General features: G+C 44.7%; 2 protein-coding genes across 5 annotated transcripts in view; one reads left to right on the forward strand and one right to left on the reverse strand.

Moving 5' to 3' along the window:
- Positions 1-421: 421 nt before the first annotated feature.
- LOC146692794 (gap junction Cx32.2 protein-like) lies at positions 422-3,554 on the forward strand. 3 transcript variants are annotated; one of them, XM_085432989.1, is made up of 2 exons: positions 422-462; positions 1,275-3,554. In XM_085432989.1, the coding sequence occupies exon 2, from the start codon at positions 1,856-1,858 to the stop codon at positions 2,624-2,626; it is 771 nt and encodes a 256-aa protein (XP_085289115.1). In that variant the 5' UTR covers positions 422-462; positions 1,275-1,855; the 3' UTR covers positions 2,627-3,554. The 3 variants fall into 3 exon arrangements, with proteins under 3 accessions (XP_085289115.1, XP_085289116.1, XP_085289114.1); XM_085432990.1 differs by having other exon boundaries at positions 427-462; positions 1,260-3,554; XM_085432988.1 differs by having other exon boundaries at positions 438-1,358; positions 1,847-3,554.
- Positions 3,555-4,528: 974 nt separating this feature from the next.
- Positions 4,529-16,540, reverse strand: part of mcm9 (minichromosome maintenance 9 homologous recombination repair factor) — a 37,298-nt gene continuing 25,286 nt past the window's right edge. For both annotated transcript variants that reach the window (XM_085432986.1, XM_085432987.1), the window contains exons 12-15: positions 16,231-16,434; positions 15,366-15,448; positions 6,869-7,014; positions 4,529-6,430 (exon numbers count right to left, since the gene is read on the reverse strand). In XM_085432986.1, coding sequence (XP_085289112.1) covers positions 4,912-6,430; positions 6,869-7,014; positions 15,366-15,448; positions 16,231-16,434 — 1,952 coding nt within the window. In that variant the 3' untranslated portion in view covers positions 4,529-4,911. The remainder of the gene's footprint in view (positions 6,431-6,868; positions 7,015-15,365; positions 15,449-16,230; positions 16,435-16,540) is intronic.

Below are 16,540 nucleotides of genomic sequence, written 5' to 3' on the forward strand. Positions count from 1 at the left end.
AGGATTCATGAAAAAATATTGCAAAAACTAATATTTATGTGCTGTAACCAAATGGTGACATTTGACATGATAAAGCAAAAGTTATGTTTAAGTTTTCCAGTTTGTTTCAATTATTCAGGCTAAAAACCAGGTTAAATTATTCTTAATGAGGTATTGTTAAAATATACTGCACAGCTTACATCCTTTTAGCGAAATAATATGAATATGATACATTACCATGTCGTTAATAATTATAATTGCTGTTGGTTAGCCACTCCAAACTGGATGAAAATGGTGAAGCTGTCCCTGTCATTATAATTGGGTGACAGTAGTGACATCAGTAAAGAGTGTGGGTGGGACAGTCAGGCAGAGCAGGGAGGAATCTGATGATTTAGCAAGATTAGCCTGAATTATAACAAGGAAGTGAGAATAATCTGAGTTACAACCCAAGAACTGACTGGACTAGAGAGGACTCTTAGCGAGGTAGGAAAGTTTTCAAAACAAGAAGAGTCAATTTTGTATAAATAAAACTTAATCTTTGTTTGTATTATGAAAACAGAATTTAATTCTCTGATTATATTTGACAGTGTTCAGGAATTTAATTTTAACCGGATTTCACACATACACACAATCGGATACTGTCGATGTAATTCAGAATCGAAAACCTTTATAACATCCTTCTTTACTCCTTTACATTAGTTTGGTTACTATCAGCAAAGAAATATCTGTGGCAGTAAATTAAATTTCACTGTCTCTTGGTGGAACAGGAGAAAGCATATGATTGGGTGCCAAAAGAGGAACATGACATGAGGAAGTCAGGAGTAGCAGAGAAGCATGTGATAGTGATACAGGATATGTATGAAGAGTGGGGTTGGATTACATCTGGGATCGGCTCTAAGCCCTTTTTTTCTGCAGTGATAAAGGACAGATTAACTGATGAGGTGTGGTAGGAGTCTCTGTGAACTATACAGGTAACAGACATCATTATGAGGGTAGGGAGCAGGTGGAAAAGAGCCTGGAGGAGTGGTGGTATGCTCTGGGAGAGAGGACGAATAAAATTCAGTAGAAACAAGACAGAATATATGTATGTAAATGAGAGGACGACAGAAAGGTGAACATGTAAGGAGGAGAAATAGTGTGGGTAGCTGAATTTACATGCCTGGGTTCAGCCGTCCAAAACAACAGACAGTGAGCAAGAGAGGAAGCCAGGCAGGCTAGAGTGGGTCGAGTCTTCTCCATTCTGCCTATTTGCCAGTTTCAAAATTTGTAATTTGTTTCAGCTTTTGTGATTACAGGTGGAGATAGCTTCCAACAGGAGGACTTTGGCTTCAGGACAACCTTGAAGGCAGCATATTCTTTTCATTTGAATTGCACAAAAAGTAATCATTTATTTAAAAATTATGTTCTAAGTAGTACTTAAAAATAATTATACATTTAATTACGTTTTACAAATTATGTATGTGTATATACAGAGACACATGTATATATAAATATTGTATTATATATGTAATATTATATGTTTAAAGTGTGCCAATTACTCCCTTGTTCAAGTTTTAGCTAATGAGAATTGAGAAGCCTAAATTCAGAAAAATATACGTGGTAATGTAGAAGTCATGGGTTGTATTATAAAGTGGAGGTTGAATGATCAATAAGCAGTATTCATAATTGTATTACTATAATAATACATGTAACTCCTGAATGATCCATCATTGTTCAGCATACATTTGATTGAAATTTGTATGAATATATCACCTTAAATAATCCACCCAGTTTCAAATATGACTAAATATTGCTCGTCTTTTTCTCGAGATGGACTTTTGTCACACAACTGCATATTCATTGTTGTGTTTTGTTTTCTCTCTTAAAGGCTGCTATTATGGGGGAGTGGTCCTTTCTGTCTGATTTGTTAGACAAGGTGCAGTTTCACTCCACCTTCTTGGGAAAGGTCTGGATGAGTGTTCTTTTTCTCTTCAGGATCTTCATTCTGGCAGCTGGTGTCGATAAAATATGGGGAGACGAACAATCAAACATGAAGTGTAATATCCTAACGCCTGGATGCAAGAATTCTTGCTATGATCACACCTTTCCTTTGTCTCATACACGCTTCTGGGTGCTCCAGATTCTCACTGTCTCCACGCCAACGCTTATCTATCTGGGCCACGTCTTACTAGTGATTCGTAAAGAGAACAAACGGAGAAGACGCCTGGAGGAAAAAAGGAAAAAGCAGGAGATGATTAAAGCCCCCAAGTATTCAAATGAACATGGCAAAGTGCACCTCAAAGGCGCCTTGCTGGTCAGCTACACGTTTCAATTGCTGTTCAAGATTTTGCTTGAAGTAGCATTCATTGTAGGACAGTACTACCTCTATGGCTTCATACTTATGCCAAATAAGGTTTCTTGTTTCAAGGATCCATGTAAGACAGAGGTACACTGCTTCATTAGTCGCTCCACAGAGAAAAGCGTCTTTATTATCTTCATGTTAGCAATGGCTGTGTTTTCTGTCATTTTAAACATTGTGGAGATATTTTACCTGATGATCTCAAAGATAAAGGAGAGGAAAAGAAGGACCAGCAGCTCCATTCCACCAGAGGGATTCAATCTCAACAACCCAAATCCCAATTCAACTGAGAGAGTTACATGGTGTTGAAAGACAGTGAGCTGACGTAAACATTGACATAGGTCACTATCGTTAGTTACAACATCACTCAACATCTTCATTTGAATTTTACATCTTATTTCAGGTTTAAAATAAATCACCCACATCGGTTAAATTGTACATAGACAGCCAACGAGGTTAAATGCAGAAACTACTGAAAATGAGATGTGCTCGTATTCAAAGTTATAAACTGCCGGTATTAAACGCTCACATACTGATCCATCTATCTTTAAAAGTACTAGTAGTTACTAGTAGTTAGGGGTTATCATGGCTAAGCAAGCACACACCTGACATGTACACTACATTCCCATGTTGCGCATCAATTTTCAACCGGAAAACCAGAAACGTAACCTTCTCTTGAACATGATCTACAAATGTCATTTGCAAAAATGTTGGGATTCTAATATCTGTTATTTGGTCATTTACTTCAACTTTCATCTAACAGCGAAAAACAAAATAAAGTGTCCAAGAGCACCTCAATCATGAACAAAATTAAACAGGTTCTAGATTATAATTCTCTCTGGATTTTGTGTTGTTCTCTAATTCTCCCGTATTTAACTTGTTGTGTAGAGGTACGGGGAAATAATTATAAAAATACACTAAATTCGCTTTTCATATTACAAAAAAAGGACAATTGGTATTACACATAAAGTTCAATATCCTCTTCATACAAACTTATTTTTACAGTCGAAATTATTAAAAGTTCATGACAGGGATGAGAGGGGTCATTAAATGACAAGAGGTGTTTTCAATGTGACAAGTCATCACTGTTATATATTGTTGTTAATGTGTATTACATATACTCAGGAAGAAGCTACATAACTACATGACTGAGCTATAAATATGTGAAGGGAGTGGGAGTAAATGCTCCATTTTGTATATATGTATTCATGTACTCTAAATAAACCATCAATCAATCAAACACTGAAATGCTATGTGTCAAGTTGGTCCTGGTATTGGAAATGGTGCACATTTTAAAAATACAAGTCAGCAAAGTTCAGGAGCAGCATACTGTTAGCCAGTTCTGAATCTTGGCTCCCGTGTATGAGCACTGACCCATGTAGTAAGCCTTAATTATACAGTGTTGATGGGATAGCTAAAGGGCGCAATGGCAGAGTAGTCATTCCTCTTATATTTCTTTGAAGTATGCTTGATGATCGGTGTCTGGGTCGCTTACACAGTTTGTCCTTTGTAATATAACGTCTCGGTGAACCAGTCTGCGTAGTCACATAAACTCCATGCTCATTGTGTGATGATAAATTTTTTGCAGACGTGAACCCAAGTTGATCCTAGCTAACTTGCAGAAAGTATAATCAAGGCCTTATCTCTTGTTGCAGGTGCCTAGTTAAACATTACCAAATATTCTCTGAATAACATTTTTTTTTAAATTGATTGCAGTTTACATTATATGTTTGAAAATATGTGTTCCAGAACACATATTTTCACATAATAGGCTAAAACAATGCTAACAAAAAGCTGAAAAAATATATACATAATTTTTTAGGTTTTAGGCGATCGTGGCTCAAGAGTTGGGAGTTCGCCTTGTAATCGGAAGGTTGCCGGTTCGAGCCCCGGCTTGGACAGTCTCGGTCGTTGTGTCCTTGGGCAAGACACTTCACCCGTTGCCTACTGGTGGTGGTCAGAGGGCCCGGTGGCGCCAGTGTCCGGCAGCCTCGCCTCTGTCAGTGCGCCCCAGGGTGGCTGTGGCTACAATGTAGCTTGCCATCACCAGTGTGTGAATGTGTGCGTGAATGGGTGGATGACTGGATATGTAAAGCGCTTTGGGGTCCTTAGGGACTAGTAAAGCGCTATATAAATACAGGCCATTTACCATTTACTTAAAACTGAATATAAATAAAGGCCTTTAAGAAAAATATTAACAAAACACATGGATGTGTCTCACATTATGTTTATTTTATTTGCTGTACATAAAGATCTCGGTGAGCAACTCACTTTTAACAGGTGTTAAATGTGTTACACGTAGGTGTAATACAGAACAAGCAACTAAAAAAAAAAAAAAGTTGTATTGAGCACATGTAAGGAAGGATATCTTACTATTATGAACACAGTACTTTTTCATTGTACAGGAGTAGAAAAAAAAAATAAAAAAAATCACACTGCAGCTAGCTGGTGAAAACTGTGTGACTAGACACTATGCTAAAGAGCTAAACTCAAGTTTATATCCCAGGAAACTTTTCTGTCAAACTTATTCATTTCCTACAACCAGATTATGTTTTCTTCAGGAAAAAAGTTCTTTATCCACAAACGTTGTGATTTCAGACTTTGGCTTTTTTCAAAACCTCTTGGTCCCAGTCAGTGTCAAGAACATCATTATTTAACTCGGCAGACTCAAACAGAGACAATCCTGAGAATAGGCCTTTGGAACCACTACTATTACTATCCTGAGGACTCGTAAAACACTTTCTCTTTAGACTGGCAGTCCTTTGACAGTTAACTGAATCCCTAGTTACCATTTTTACAGTGTTGTTTTCAGTATGACTGAATTTGGTCTGTTTTACTTTGCACTCGGACATTGTTGTACTCGTTGACTTCATCCCTAGTTCACATTTCTTTGCTGGTGTGTAATCTGTTGCTGGGGGTATGGTTTGGCACTTCTTGCCTATGTGGTTGGCGATGTTTAGAATTTTGTGGACTTTTGAATTAGCTCTCAAACAATCAGCATCACCTTTTTTAAGCGTACTCTTTTCCATTTTTGTTTGAGCTGTTGTGGGTTCACTTGTCCAGATAGATGAGAATCCTGAGAGTTTAATTTCTGAGCTTGAGGAAGTTATACTGGTCTTCATCTGTTCTGATTGTAATGTAGTTTGATTAGTGATGCAAGCACTTGATTTTGAAAGTGGGGTGGAAGTAAATACATCTCTGTCATCACCAGTGCTGACTCTGGTTCTCTGACACAGGTGTGCGTCATTATGACTAATTGGTTTCTTTGTGTTAACGCTCACTGTCATTTGCTTTTCTGGACTGGCATTATTGTTATGGTTGTCAACTGAAGTTCTCATCTTACTTGGTTTGAACATGAATCTTGACAACTTTCCACGCAAGTCTATGTGTGTTTCAGCTTCGACTGCCATTTTCTCCCTTGGAACAGCGCTGCTCTTCCTACTTTCAGTCAGGTGCAATTTGTCCTCCTTTACATAGCTGTCTTTGTCAGTGGACAGGTTTGTCTCTAGTACATTTTCACTTTCATCCCCAAACACCAGCCTTTCTCTGTGTCCTTTTCCAACCTCTTTGTGAAATCGCTGATGTTTCAGGTCCAGTTGCCCAATGCCTTTATCTCCCATATTCTTAGAGTCCATTGTGCTTCTAGAAACCTTTTGAAAATGATATCCCAATGGCTCTGGATGTGCTTCATGCTTCTTTCTCTCATATTTCAGTATCTCCTCTTGGCTTTTAGAGATTTCTTCTGTAACGCTTTCATTTTTCTTACCTTGTATGTTTTGTTCTGAAACAGAGGTAATATTTCCAAAAACAACTGGAGCAACGGTCCTTCTCGAAGTCAACTTTTCAGATCGACAGCTTGATTGTCTGGTTACTTTACACACGTCTGTTCCACTTGAAATAGTTTTTGTATTTTCTTGAGGTGTAGTTATGGGTGAGGTCCTATCATTTGGGGACAGTGACAGAGAGGTGTGGAACCAGTTCGAGTCACTCCTCACTGTATTACCACTTTCCAAATTGCTAGTGTGTGTTTTGGAGTTTGCGTCACTGAGTAGATGCTTCAGTTTAGTAGTTGATGAATCACATTCAGGAGACTCTGATGTCTGGCTTTTTGACCTTAAGAGAAAAACAACCTGCAGTTAAAATGATGATAGCTCCAAACACTCATGTGCACAAAGTTGAATCCATAAATAAACATTTCAAATCTGCTCCCAATTTGAACTCCACTGGCTACATTCATCACAAAGAATCATGTCATTAAGTGTCAAAGAATAATTATCTTATGTGTTTTTGTATACGTTTTATACAAGTAAAGACAGAAAATGGGGCCTAAAAGACTATAGATTATCAGTGGACGTCAAATCATTAGGTCATGATTTTGATGTCATGGGGGATTTCTTTGCAGAAAAGAGACAGTTACTAGCAGCACTGCTTATGCATTCAAATGTTGTGTAGCAGGAGGTAATAATCTAACATTGGGATTATCTTTGAAAGTTAACAAATTAAAAAAAAACAACAACAACAAAAAACAAAACAAAACACCAATTTACTCACCTGGATAGTCTGTCTCGCTCCTTCTTAAGGAACAGTGGGAGGTTCAGTCCTTCGAGCAGTATCTGACACTGAGTTTGATACTGCTCAACAGGGTCAGCAGGAAATGAGGTGAATAAAGTATTCACATTTCCCTGCAGAGCGCCACCCTAAAAGAAGAACGTAATATGCAGTTACAGACTGACACAGCAGCGTGATGACAACACACCACAAAGTGAATGATATCAACCAGCTGGAAAACAAAGGAGACTAGAAGTGAGAATGTCATCTGTAAACTCATTTTACATTGTGGTCCACATACAGCCCACTTTACTTTTAAGTGGGCCAGAATGCTGAAAATTAGTATATCAAAAAGAAGTGTGACTTCATCACTCATTTACAACAAGTGAATGCTGCTGTAACTTATGAAAGCTCTGTCAGCACTCACTCTTAGATAGTGATAACTTTTCACTCGTTTAATTGTTTATCCATTTCTTGATTACTTTGGTGTAGTATGAATAGCTGTGAGAGTCTTTATAAGCACTTCACCAAAATTTATGGAAATACAATTCAAAGTTTATGTCCTCCTCTACATTTTCAGAGATGTCCAGTGGGCCAGATTGGAGTCTTGCCAGACCAATGCTGCAATTAAAGTGGGAGCTTCAACACAATATACAACGAACAGATTGCTTGCAGTATTGTATACAACTTTAGGCTAAAGCATCAAGTCTAAGCTTCAATGTGAGTAGATTTTCAGCAAGTAAAACTGTTTTAGACACGGTTATGTTAGGATTCTGTTTCAGTAAAGGCAATGAAAACCAAAAAATTAGGCAAGAAATGATCAGATGTGGAATTTATTTTTTCAAACTTAACAGCTGGTTTCATTCAAAAAAATTGCACAGACTTTAGTATCCTACCTTTAGTAAACACCGCTGCTAATTATTTTAGTATAATGATCATAGTACATACAAGTGGTGTGAAAACGTGTTTGCCCTGACTGAGCATAAATGCCAGGATCAGTACTACAGTCAACCGATAACAACAATTTTTTCTGGCAAAACTTCTCCTGTGTCAGCCGGTGATCGGCTGTGATCAGCTGATCACGGGGCCGGGGTTAAAAGAGAGACGCCACCCACCTGTTCGCCGCTCAGACATCAGTATCCTCGTGTCACGAGCTCCGAAACTCTGCGACATCAGTCTCCGCCTGATCCAGCAACTGTGAGTTACAACCCCTTTCAATCCTTTTCCTCTTCCCGGCTCCGCTCGCTCTCTGTCTGTAACGACCGTTCCGAAGCCACGCTTCGTGCTCAGGTCATTACTAGAATAACTGCGTGTCTGCTCCAAACCCACCGCTAGCCTTCGCCGCGCTTGGGTCTAGCCAGCACGCCACACGGGCACGCCGAATTGCTGTGTGCGATCCGCCCGGCCGTGACAGGATGTCTGAGCCGCATGTAGACCCAGCGGAATTCGAACGGCTGAAAGCCGAAGTGTTATATCTCCGCGGTGTGGTGGATCGGATGAGCACAAAGATGGAGTCTCTCACCGAAACTGTCCTCCAGCTTTCCTCTTCCGTCACCTCGCTGCAACGTCAGCCAGCGCCGGTGAGCGCTGAACCCCGGATCGGACTACCCGACAAGTGGAACGGAGTAGACGGCCGGCCTGATGGACTGCTCGCCACATTAGACATGATGTTTGAATGTCAACCCACTAAATACGTCACTGCCCGTGCAAAAGTGGCGATGCTCACCTCTCTCTTGTCTGGCCAGGCTCAGGAATGGGCCGCGGCTCTCTACAACAATAAGTCTGCAGCGTGTAATGACTATGCTCTGTTTGTGGAGGAGTTAAAAAAGACTTTCGTTCCCCCCAGCAGTGAAGTGGAAGTGGAGTCACAGCTGCTTCATCTACGCCAGGGCGGCCGACCAGTCTGTTACTTCGCCTCCCGATTCCGCACCCTGGCTGCTAAGCTTCAATGGGGAGATGCTTCTCTGCGCTCCATCTTTCTAGAGGGGCTGGCTGATTACATCAGAGACGAGATGGCCGGCCGTGAGGCCCCAAAGACCTTGGATGAGGCCGTGGACCTTGCCCTGAAGATCGACCAACGCGTGATGTCGCGGCCTCGCCATGCCCCTCGGGCCTTAAAACCCTTCCAGCCTCAGCGGACCACGTCGTCGCGACCTCCTCCCCCCTCTGATGGAGCCACGGCTAGCCCAAGCAGCACATCCAGCGAGGAGCCCATGCAGCTGGGTGGACTCCCCAAAGAGGAGAAAGAGAGACGCTGGCGTGAGGGCCTCTGCGCCTACTGTGGATCAGCTCGACACCGCCGTCCCCAGTGCCCGCTACGGCCGGGAAACGACGACGCCAGGTAGACTGCGGGGGTGTCCCACCTGGCCCTTCCCACTCCTCTGATCCCTCTCGTTTTCTGTTACCGGTCACATTTCACCTGAAACACCAACAGCTCTCATCCGAAGCCCTCCTGGACACCGGAGCCGCCGAGAACTTCATCGACCAAAAACTAGCCTCTCGGCTCCGCATCCCATTGACTTCCGTCGACCGATTTCTCCCGGTGACCTCAGTAGACGGGCGACCACTCCAACCCTACCCGGTCCAGTTCCAGACCCAGCCAGTCCGCATGTCTGTCGGGGATCATCAGGAGGAGATCCGGTTCCTAGTAGTCTCGGCCTCTTCCTCTCCTCTCATCCTCGGATACCCCTGGTTCCGTCGACATGACCCCCACGTCTCCTGGTCTTCCTGCCAGATCCTGGACTGGGGTCCCCAGTGTTCACGCCGCTGCCTTCTCCTCCGGACTGGACAGGACTCAAAGTCAGAAGAGGCGTCACCCCCGGAGCCCGTCGATCTGGATAGGATCCCTCCGGCTTACCATGACCTGTCCGAGGTCTTCAGTAAGAGGCGAGCCTCCGCTCTCCCTCCTCATCGCTCCTACGACATGGCCATCGAGCTCCTCCCGGGAGCAGTCCCTCCTCGTGGTCGCCTGTTCTCGCTGTCAACCGCAGAGAACAAAGCCATGGAGGAGTACGTCGCTGAGGCTCTCCAACAGGGCTTCATTCGCCCTTCTACCTCCCCTGCAGCTGCGGGGTTCTTCTTTGTAAAGAAGAAAGACGGCGGGCTTCGCCCCTGTATAGACTACCGAGGCTTGAATAAAATCACTGTTAAGAACCGCCATCCTCTTCCTCTGCTATCCACCGCGCTCGATTCCCTCTCCCAGGCCTGCATCTTCACCAAACTAGACCTACGCAGCGCTTACAATTTGGTGCGGATTAGAGAAGGGGACGAATGGAAGACGGCCTTCATCACCCCTAACGGGCACTGGGAGTATCTGGTGATGCCCTTCGGCCTCTGCAACAGCCCTGCTGTCTTCCAACACCTGATCAACGATGTCTTGCGGGACATGCTGGGCCGATGGGTGTTTGCCTATCTGGATGACATCCTGATCTACTCCCGCACCGAAGTGGACCATATTCGCCATGTGCGGGCCGTGCTAAGCAGGCTGCTCGAGTACCAGCTGTTCTGCAAACTGGAAAAGTGTGCCTTCCATCAACGGTCCACTACCTTCCTGGGCTTCACCATCTCCTCCAATGGCCTGACCATGGACCCGCAAAAGCTCCAAGCCGTGACCCAGTGGCCTCAGCCTTCCAGCCTTAAGCAGCTACAGAGCTTCCTGGGCTTTGCCAATTTTTATCGGCGCTTTATCCGCAATTTCAGCACCATTGTCGCGCCACTGACATCCCTCACTAAACCAGCTAACCTGCCCAGGCCCTTCTGCCTCCCCCCTGGTGCGAAACTGGCCTTCCGAGACCTTATCCGTCGGTTTGCTACAGCTCCCGTCCTGCTCCACCCTGATCCTGCCGGAGATTTTGTGGTGGAGGTGGATGCCTCCGATGTTGGCGCTGGCGCCGTCCTCTCTCAACACGGCCCGGATGGAAAACTTCACCCGTGCTGCTATTTTTCAAGGAAGTTCTCTGACACGCAGCGACGGTATGGTGTCGGCGACCGGGAACTCCTGGCCATCAAGTGGGCCTTGGAAGAATGGCGGCATTGGCTCCTGGGAGCGAAAGAACCGTTTCTGATCTGGACTGATCACCAGAACCTGATCCATATTCGTTCTGCCAAGCAGCTCAACCCAAGGCAGGCCCGTTGGGCCTTATTCTTCGAACCGTACAACTTCCACCTCGCCTACCGCCCTGGCTCCAAGAACACCAAGGCAGACGCCCTCTCCCGGCAGTTCACCCAGGACGACTTCACGTCAGACCCTGGACCTATCCTACCGTCTCATTGTTTCGCTGCCCCCCTTCGGTGGCCCTTGGAGGACTCTATCCGGGACGCCCTGACCGCCGAACCGCCTCCGCCGGAGACCCCAGCTGGGCGGCTCTATGTGCCATCCCGGTGCCGTCAGGAGGCCTTGCTCTGGGCTCACTCCTCCCCGCTCTCTGGTCACCCAGGGCCCGACAGAACCCTCCAGCTCCTCCGTCGTGCCTTCTGGTGGCCCTCCATGACTCGGGACGCCCGGGACTTCGTTTCCGCCTGTGACACCTGTGCTCGGGCCAAGTCCTCCACCCAGCCACCCGCTGGCGACCTTCACCCTCTCCCGGTGCCGAGACGTCCCTGGTCCCATGTCGGCCTTGACTTTGTTACCGGCCTTCCATCTGTGGACGGTCTTGACACCATCCTCACCTTTGTGGACCGGTTTTCTAAGGCGGTGCACCTGGTCGCCCTGGCCGGCCTCCCCTCCGCCAAACGGACGGCCGAGCTCCTCCTGGACCATGTCGTCCGGCTTCACGGATTCCCCAAGGACATAGTCTCCGATCGGGGGCCACAGTTCACCGCCAGGTTCTGGTAGGCCTTCTGCCGCCTGATTGGAGCGTCTCCCAGCCTCTCGTCCGGCTATCACCCTCAGACCAACGGGCAGGTTGAACGGACCAATCAACAGTTGGGGCGCTTCTTACGGTGCTTCGTCTCCGCCCAACCGTCGCTATGGCCTCGTTACCTGGTGTGGGCTGAGTTGTCTCATAACCTTCACATCTCTTCCGCCACCGGTCTCTCGCCCTTTGAGGTCTGTTATGGATTTCAACCTCCTATCTTCAGCCATCAGGAAGCGGAGGTCGACGTGCCGGCTGCTGAACGGATGGTCCGCCGCTGTCGCCAGGCCTGGATCAAGGCGCGGGCTGCCATTTCCCGGGCCAACGCTCTGTACACCCGGCAGCATCGTCGCCGCCACCGCCCGGGTCACCCCTTCCAGCCGGGGGACCGCGTCTGGCTCTCCACTAAGCACCTACGGCTGCGCGGCGAGTCCAAGAAGCTCGCTCCCCGGTTCGTCGGCCCGTACGAAGTCACCGCCCGGCTCAACCCCGTGGCTTACCGTCTCCGGCTTCCGCCCGCCATGAAGGTCCATCCGGTTTTCCACGTCTCGCAGCTTAAGCGGCACGTCGCTTCCCCACTGGCGCCCCCCTCCCGGGCCCCGCCCCCGCCCAGGATCGTCGATGGGGGTCCTGTCTACACTGTCCGTCGGATCTTGGACTCCCGTCCCCGGGGCCGGGGGGTCCAGTATTTGGTGGACTGGGCTGGCTACGGCCCTGATGAGCGCTCCTGGGTGCCGTCCCGCTTCATCTTGGATCCTTCCCTCATCTCGGATTTCCGTCGCCGCCGTCCTGGCCCGTCGGGTGCCGGTCCTCGGGGGGGGGGGTCCTGTCAGCCGGTGATCGGCTGTGATCAGCTGATCACGGGGCCGGGGTTAAAAGAGAGACGCCACCCACCTGTTCGCCGCTCAGACATCAGTATCCTCGTGTCACGAGCTCCGAAACTCTGCGACATCAGTCTCCGCCTGATCCAGCAACTGTGAGTTACAACCCCTTTCAATCCTTTTCCTCTTCCCGGCTCCGCTCGCTCTCTGTCTGTAACGACCGTTCCGAAGCCACGCTTCGTGCTCAGGTCATTACTAGAATAACTGCGTGTCTGCTCCAAACCCACCGCTAGCCTTCGCCGCGCTTGGGTCTAGCCAGCACGCCACACGGGCACGCCGAATTGCTGTGTGCGATCCGCCCGGCCGTGACATCCTGTTTCTCCTAAGAAGTATAAAAGAGGGCTATGGTATCCGACCCTAGAAAACCACCAAGTCATTGGTCCAGGTATGTGGATGACACCTGGGTGAAAATCAAATTTCAGGATGTGCAACAATTCACGGATCACATTAACTCGCTGGAAAACCACATCAAATTCACCAGGGAGGATATGAAAAGTTGCTGGTTAGCCTTCTTAGACTGTGAGATCGCCATCAGTAATGGGGGACATTTAAAAGTTGATGTGTACTGTAAACATACGCATACGGATAGGGCTGTGCGATATGACCAAAATCTCATATCCCAATATAAGACATCTACCGTCCGATAACGATATAAATCACAAAAATTTTACATTTTCTGTAAATTATGTGAATCTCGGGCAGCTCGACTTGCGTGAAGTGTTTCCAGCTGGGCGTCGTGTACCTGGACTCGAGTGTTTAACCGATGCATGAAACGATACATTTTTAGACATAAGTTGTAATGGCCGCCGTTTTCCTTGTGAGTATTTCTTACACGACGTGCTGCCGGGAAAAGCCTGTTCTAACGTTTGAGTCTAAGGTTTATTTTTTAGCACCTGACGGCTCTTTTTTGCTTCTCATCCGTAAATAATCTGCTCTTTTGCGTGATTCAGTTTATTTTGAAAAGTCTCAATAGGATCTTGAGCTTTATTGTGAAAGGTTTATGTGGAAAATAAACAAGTGGACACGCGATGGTGTTACCGTCGTTGTTGCTAACGACAATGCATAAAAACAGGCGCTTGTCCGTCTGTAGTGTGGTTATATTAAATATAAGAGAAAGAGAGAACTTTAAGAAATTAATATAGCCACTACAGTGACCATCAAAACGATGAAAAAATATTGCCATAAACGGTTTATTTTGCGACACCACAAAACAAATGATTGCGTAAAATGAAACGATAGACATTTTTATATCGTCATCCGATATATATCGTTATATCGAACAGCCCTACATACAGATTAGTATTTAAGGTTTGACTCTCATCTTCCACTGGAGCATAAACTTGGAGTCATCAGGACACTACAACACAGAGCGAACGCCAACCCCACTGACACAACGGCCAGGGAAGCAGAAGAACATCACATCAAAAAGGCCCTGAGTAAATGTGGTTATCCTACACAGCAAATTCAAAAGTGTTAAATGTTTGGTGTTAATAGTCTTCTTGCAAAAGTAGAGTTAATTTTACTCTAAGTAGAGTCACATTCTTTTAATGTAACTCTGAGGTGTAAAATGATAGTAGTTAAAATCGAGTGTTAAAAATGAGTGTTTCTCTGTCAAATCTGGAGGTGTTACAATGGAAACATTAACTCTTGACCTCTTAACTCTGAACTCCTAGAGGGGCTATGACACCAACAGAGTAAATTCACAGACTCCGCCCCCAGCACCATAGGCTCCAATCGAAGCTGAAGTGAAGCCGTTTCAGAACATTTTGCTCTACATATTTGAGTTGTTTGCCATACTTGGTAAGTCATTTTTTCAAAGATTGTTTCAATTATTATTATGAGCTTTTACTTCTGTAGCTCTTTGGAGTTGAGACAAAGCTGTGTGAAAGGCATTAGCCATGTTGCTCGCTGATAGCATAATATTCTGTTTTAGCTAGCTGAAAGGTATTGTTTGCGGGCAAATACCACAGCCTTGAAAAAAAGCTTGCATGTGAATTTTCAGTCAAACTTTTGGTCAAATACACCTAAAACAATGTCTAGAATGTGAAACGTTGGTATAATGGTGCTACTTGAAGCCTGAAAACGATCGCCCATAAAACAAAACGAGCAAACAGCAGTAGCAGACGTCCTGACTGGATTCTACGTTAGCATTTAGATCCCTCCAGAGTTTTGTGCACACGGTTTAGGTAAAAATGAAAAAGGTTGAGGTTTTACATTTAGTTCAGTATTACCTGTTGTCTGTGTCCTTGTCTTTTGGGAAAATACTTTACACAAGTAATGGCTCAAAGAGGATTCCTTTTCTTTTTACTGTGCTGCAATTGTTTACTGGATTATTTGTGCCATTAATTAGTGTCAACTAATTTTTATTCAATCTCCACATAGGATATGCTTGTGAAGATGTCCCTCTCCCCTTCTGTTTTTCTTTTCCTTCCTCTTTCTTTCTCTCTTTCCTATCCCTCACTCATGTCTGTCCCGTCTGTAACAACTGAAAATAAAATAAAATAAATAATAAAAACAAAGGTCGATCAAATGGACCAATACAGCAATGCCACGATGATCCATTTGGCAAAATAAATCCATTGGGTATCCTTGTTGGTCTTCAGACAACAATTCTGACGGCTAAAGAACCAAATGGGACAGGCAAAAAAAAAAAAAAAACCTTTTGGGATTTCCTGCTAAAATAAATACAATGAATACAAAACCCTTTAAATTGAAAGAGCCTCATAGACAGGTTTTAATTTTCAAAGTAACAAATAAAAGCCTTACCTGCATAGAGCACTCCATAACAGAAACAGCAATGACAGCGTCTTCTATGGTAACTGTCTCTCTGTACATGAGCTTGGCATGGGCTGTAAAATTAACAAAAAAAGTTTTCTGCCACTGCTGCCGTTCCACTTTTTTCAGATTTGTATATGCAACAAGCTTTATTGTTATTACATATCATCAGCAACTTCATAGTTAACAAAACTTTAGTTTAAAATCATTTTGCTTTTAAATCATCATATGATGAATGTTTAGTAACTAATTACAATATTTGATTAAACAAAAAAAAAAAAAAAAAATCTCCACTTGCTCCTGTGAATGGTCTTTAACCTTCAAGATCTAGTCCTCTAACTGAATCGAATTGATTTTAGAAATCAGTGACAATACCCAGCCCTAAGGCAAAGCATGCTGTGCAAAGACACCCCTGAGACAATCAAGCACATAACAGCAGGGTGCAAGATTCTAGCAAACAGGGCATACGTGGAACGCCATAACAAAGAACATGAACACCTGAGCAGAGTTTGAGAAGTCAGAAGGCCAAAATGGGATGCAGTTCCTAGGGTGGTTGAGAAAGGCTAAGCTAAGTCATGTGGACTTCCACATACAAATGGACGGCTACAAACCAAACATACTAGTGATGGACAAGCAGAGGAAGGAGGCTACAGGGATAGATATAGTTATACTAAAGTGGCAGCAACAACAGGAAGAAAGAACACAAAAACAAAAAACATCTTGTATGCCTTTCGGTGCTGCAAGAGCAGCGTGTAAAATATTATCAGAAGACTCGTTTTAGACCTGACCACAATCAATGACTTGACTTATGAATAAATATGACCAAACTAGTCTGAAGTCAAACTTCTCATCTTACCTTCAGCCAGCCTGCTCAGACTCTCCAATGTGCGTATAGTTGTGCGGGCAGCACTGCTGCTATCACTCCGTCTTTGTAGCTGGTAGTAGCGTGTCAGTATACAGTTGGCTTCTTCTGACATCACTGGTTTTAAATGCTTAATCAGGCTGAAATAAGCTTTCATTTTCTCCATAGACCACAGACTCGAACACTGATCAGGTAGTCCTTAAGAAAAAAAGAGAAGGGGCATTTTTACCACGTTCTCCCCATTGAAGGGTATGTGAGAGAACAATAATAATCAATTATTTATAACAACAGACTTTATTGTTTT

This window comes from Copadichromis virginalis, linkage group LG15 (assembly GCF_057382275.1).
Source record: "Copadichromis virginalis isolate Kocher_CV1m ecotype Utaka linkage group LG15, C_Virginalis_male_GT1.1, whole genome shotgun sequence".
NCBI classification, from domain to species: Eukaryota; Metazoa; Chordata; class Actinopteri; order Cichliformes; family Cichlidae; genus Copadichromis; species Copadichromis virginalis.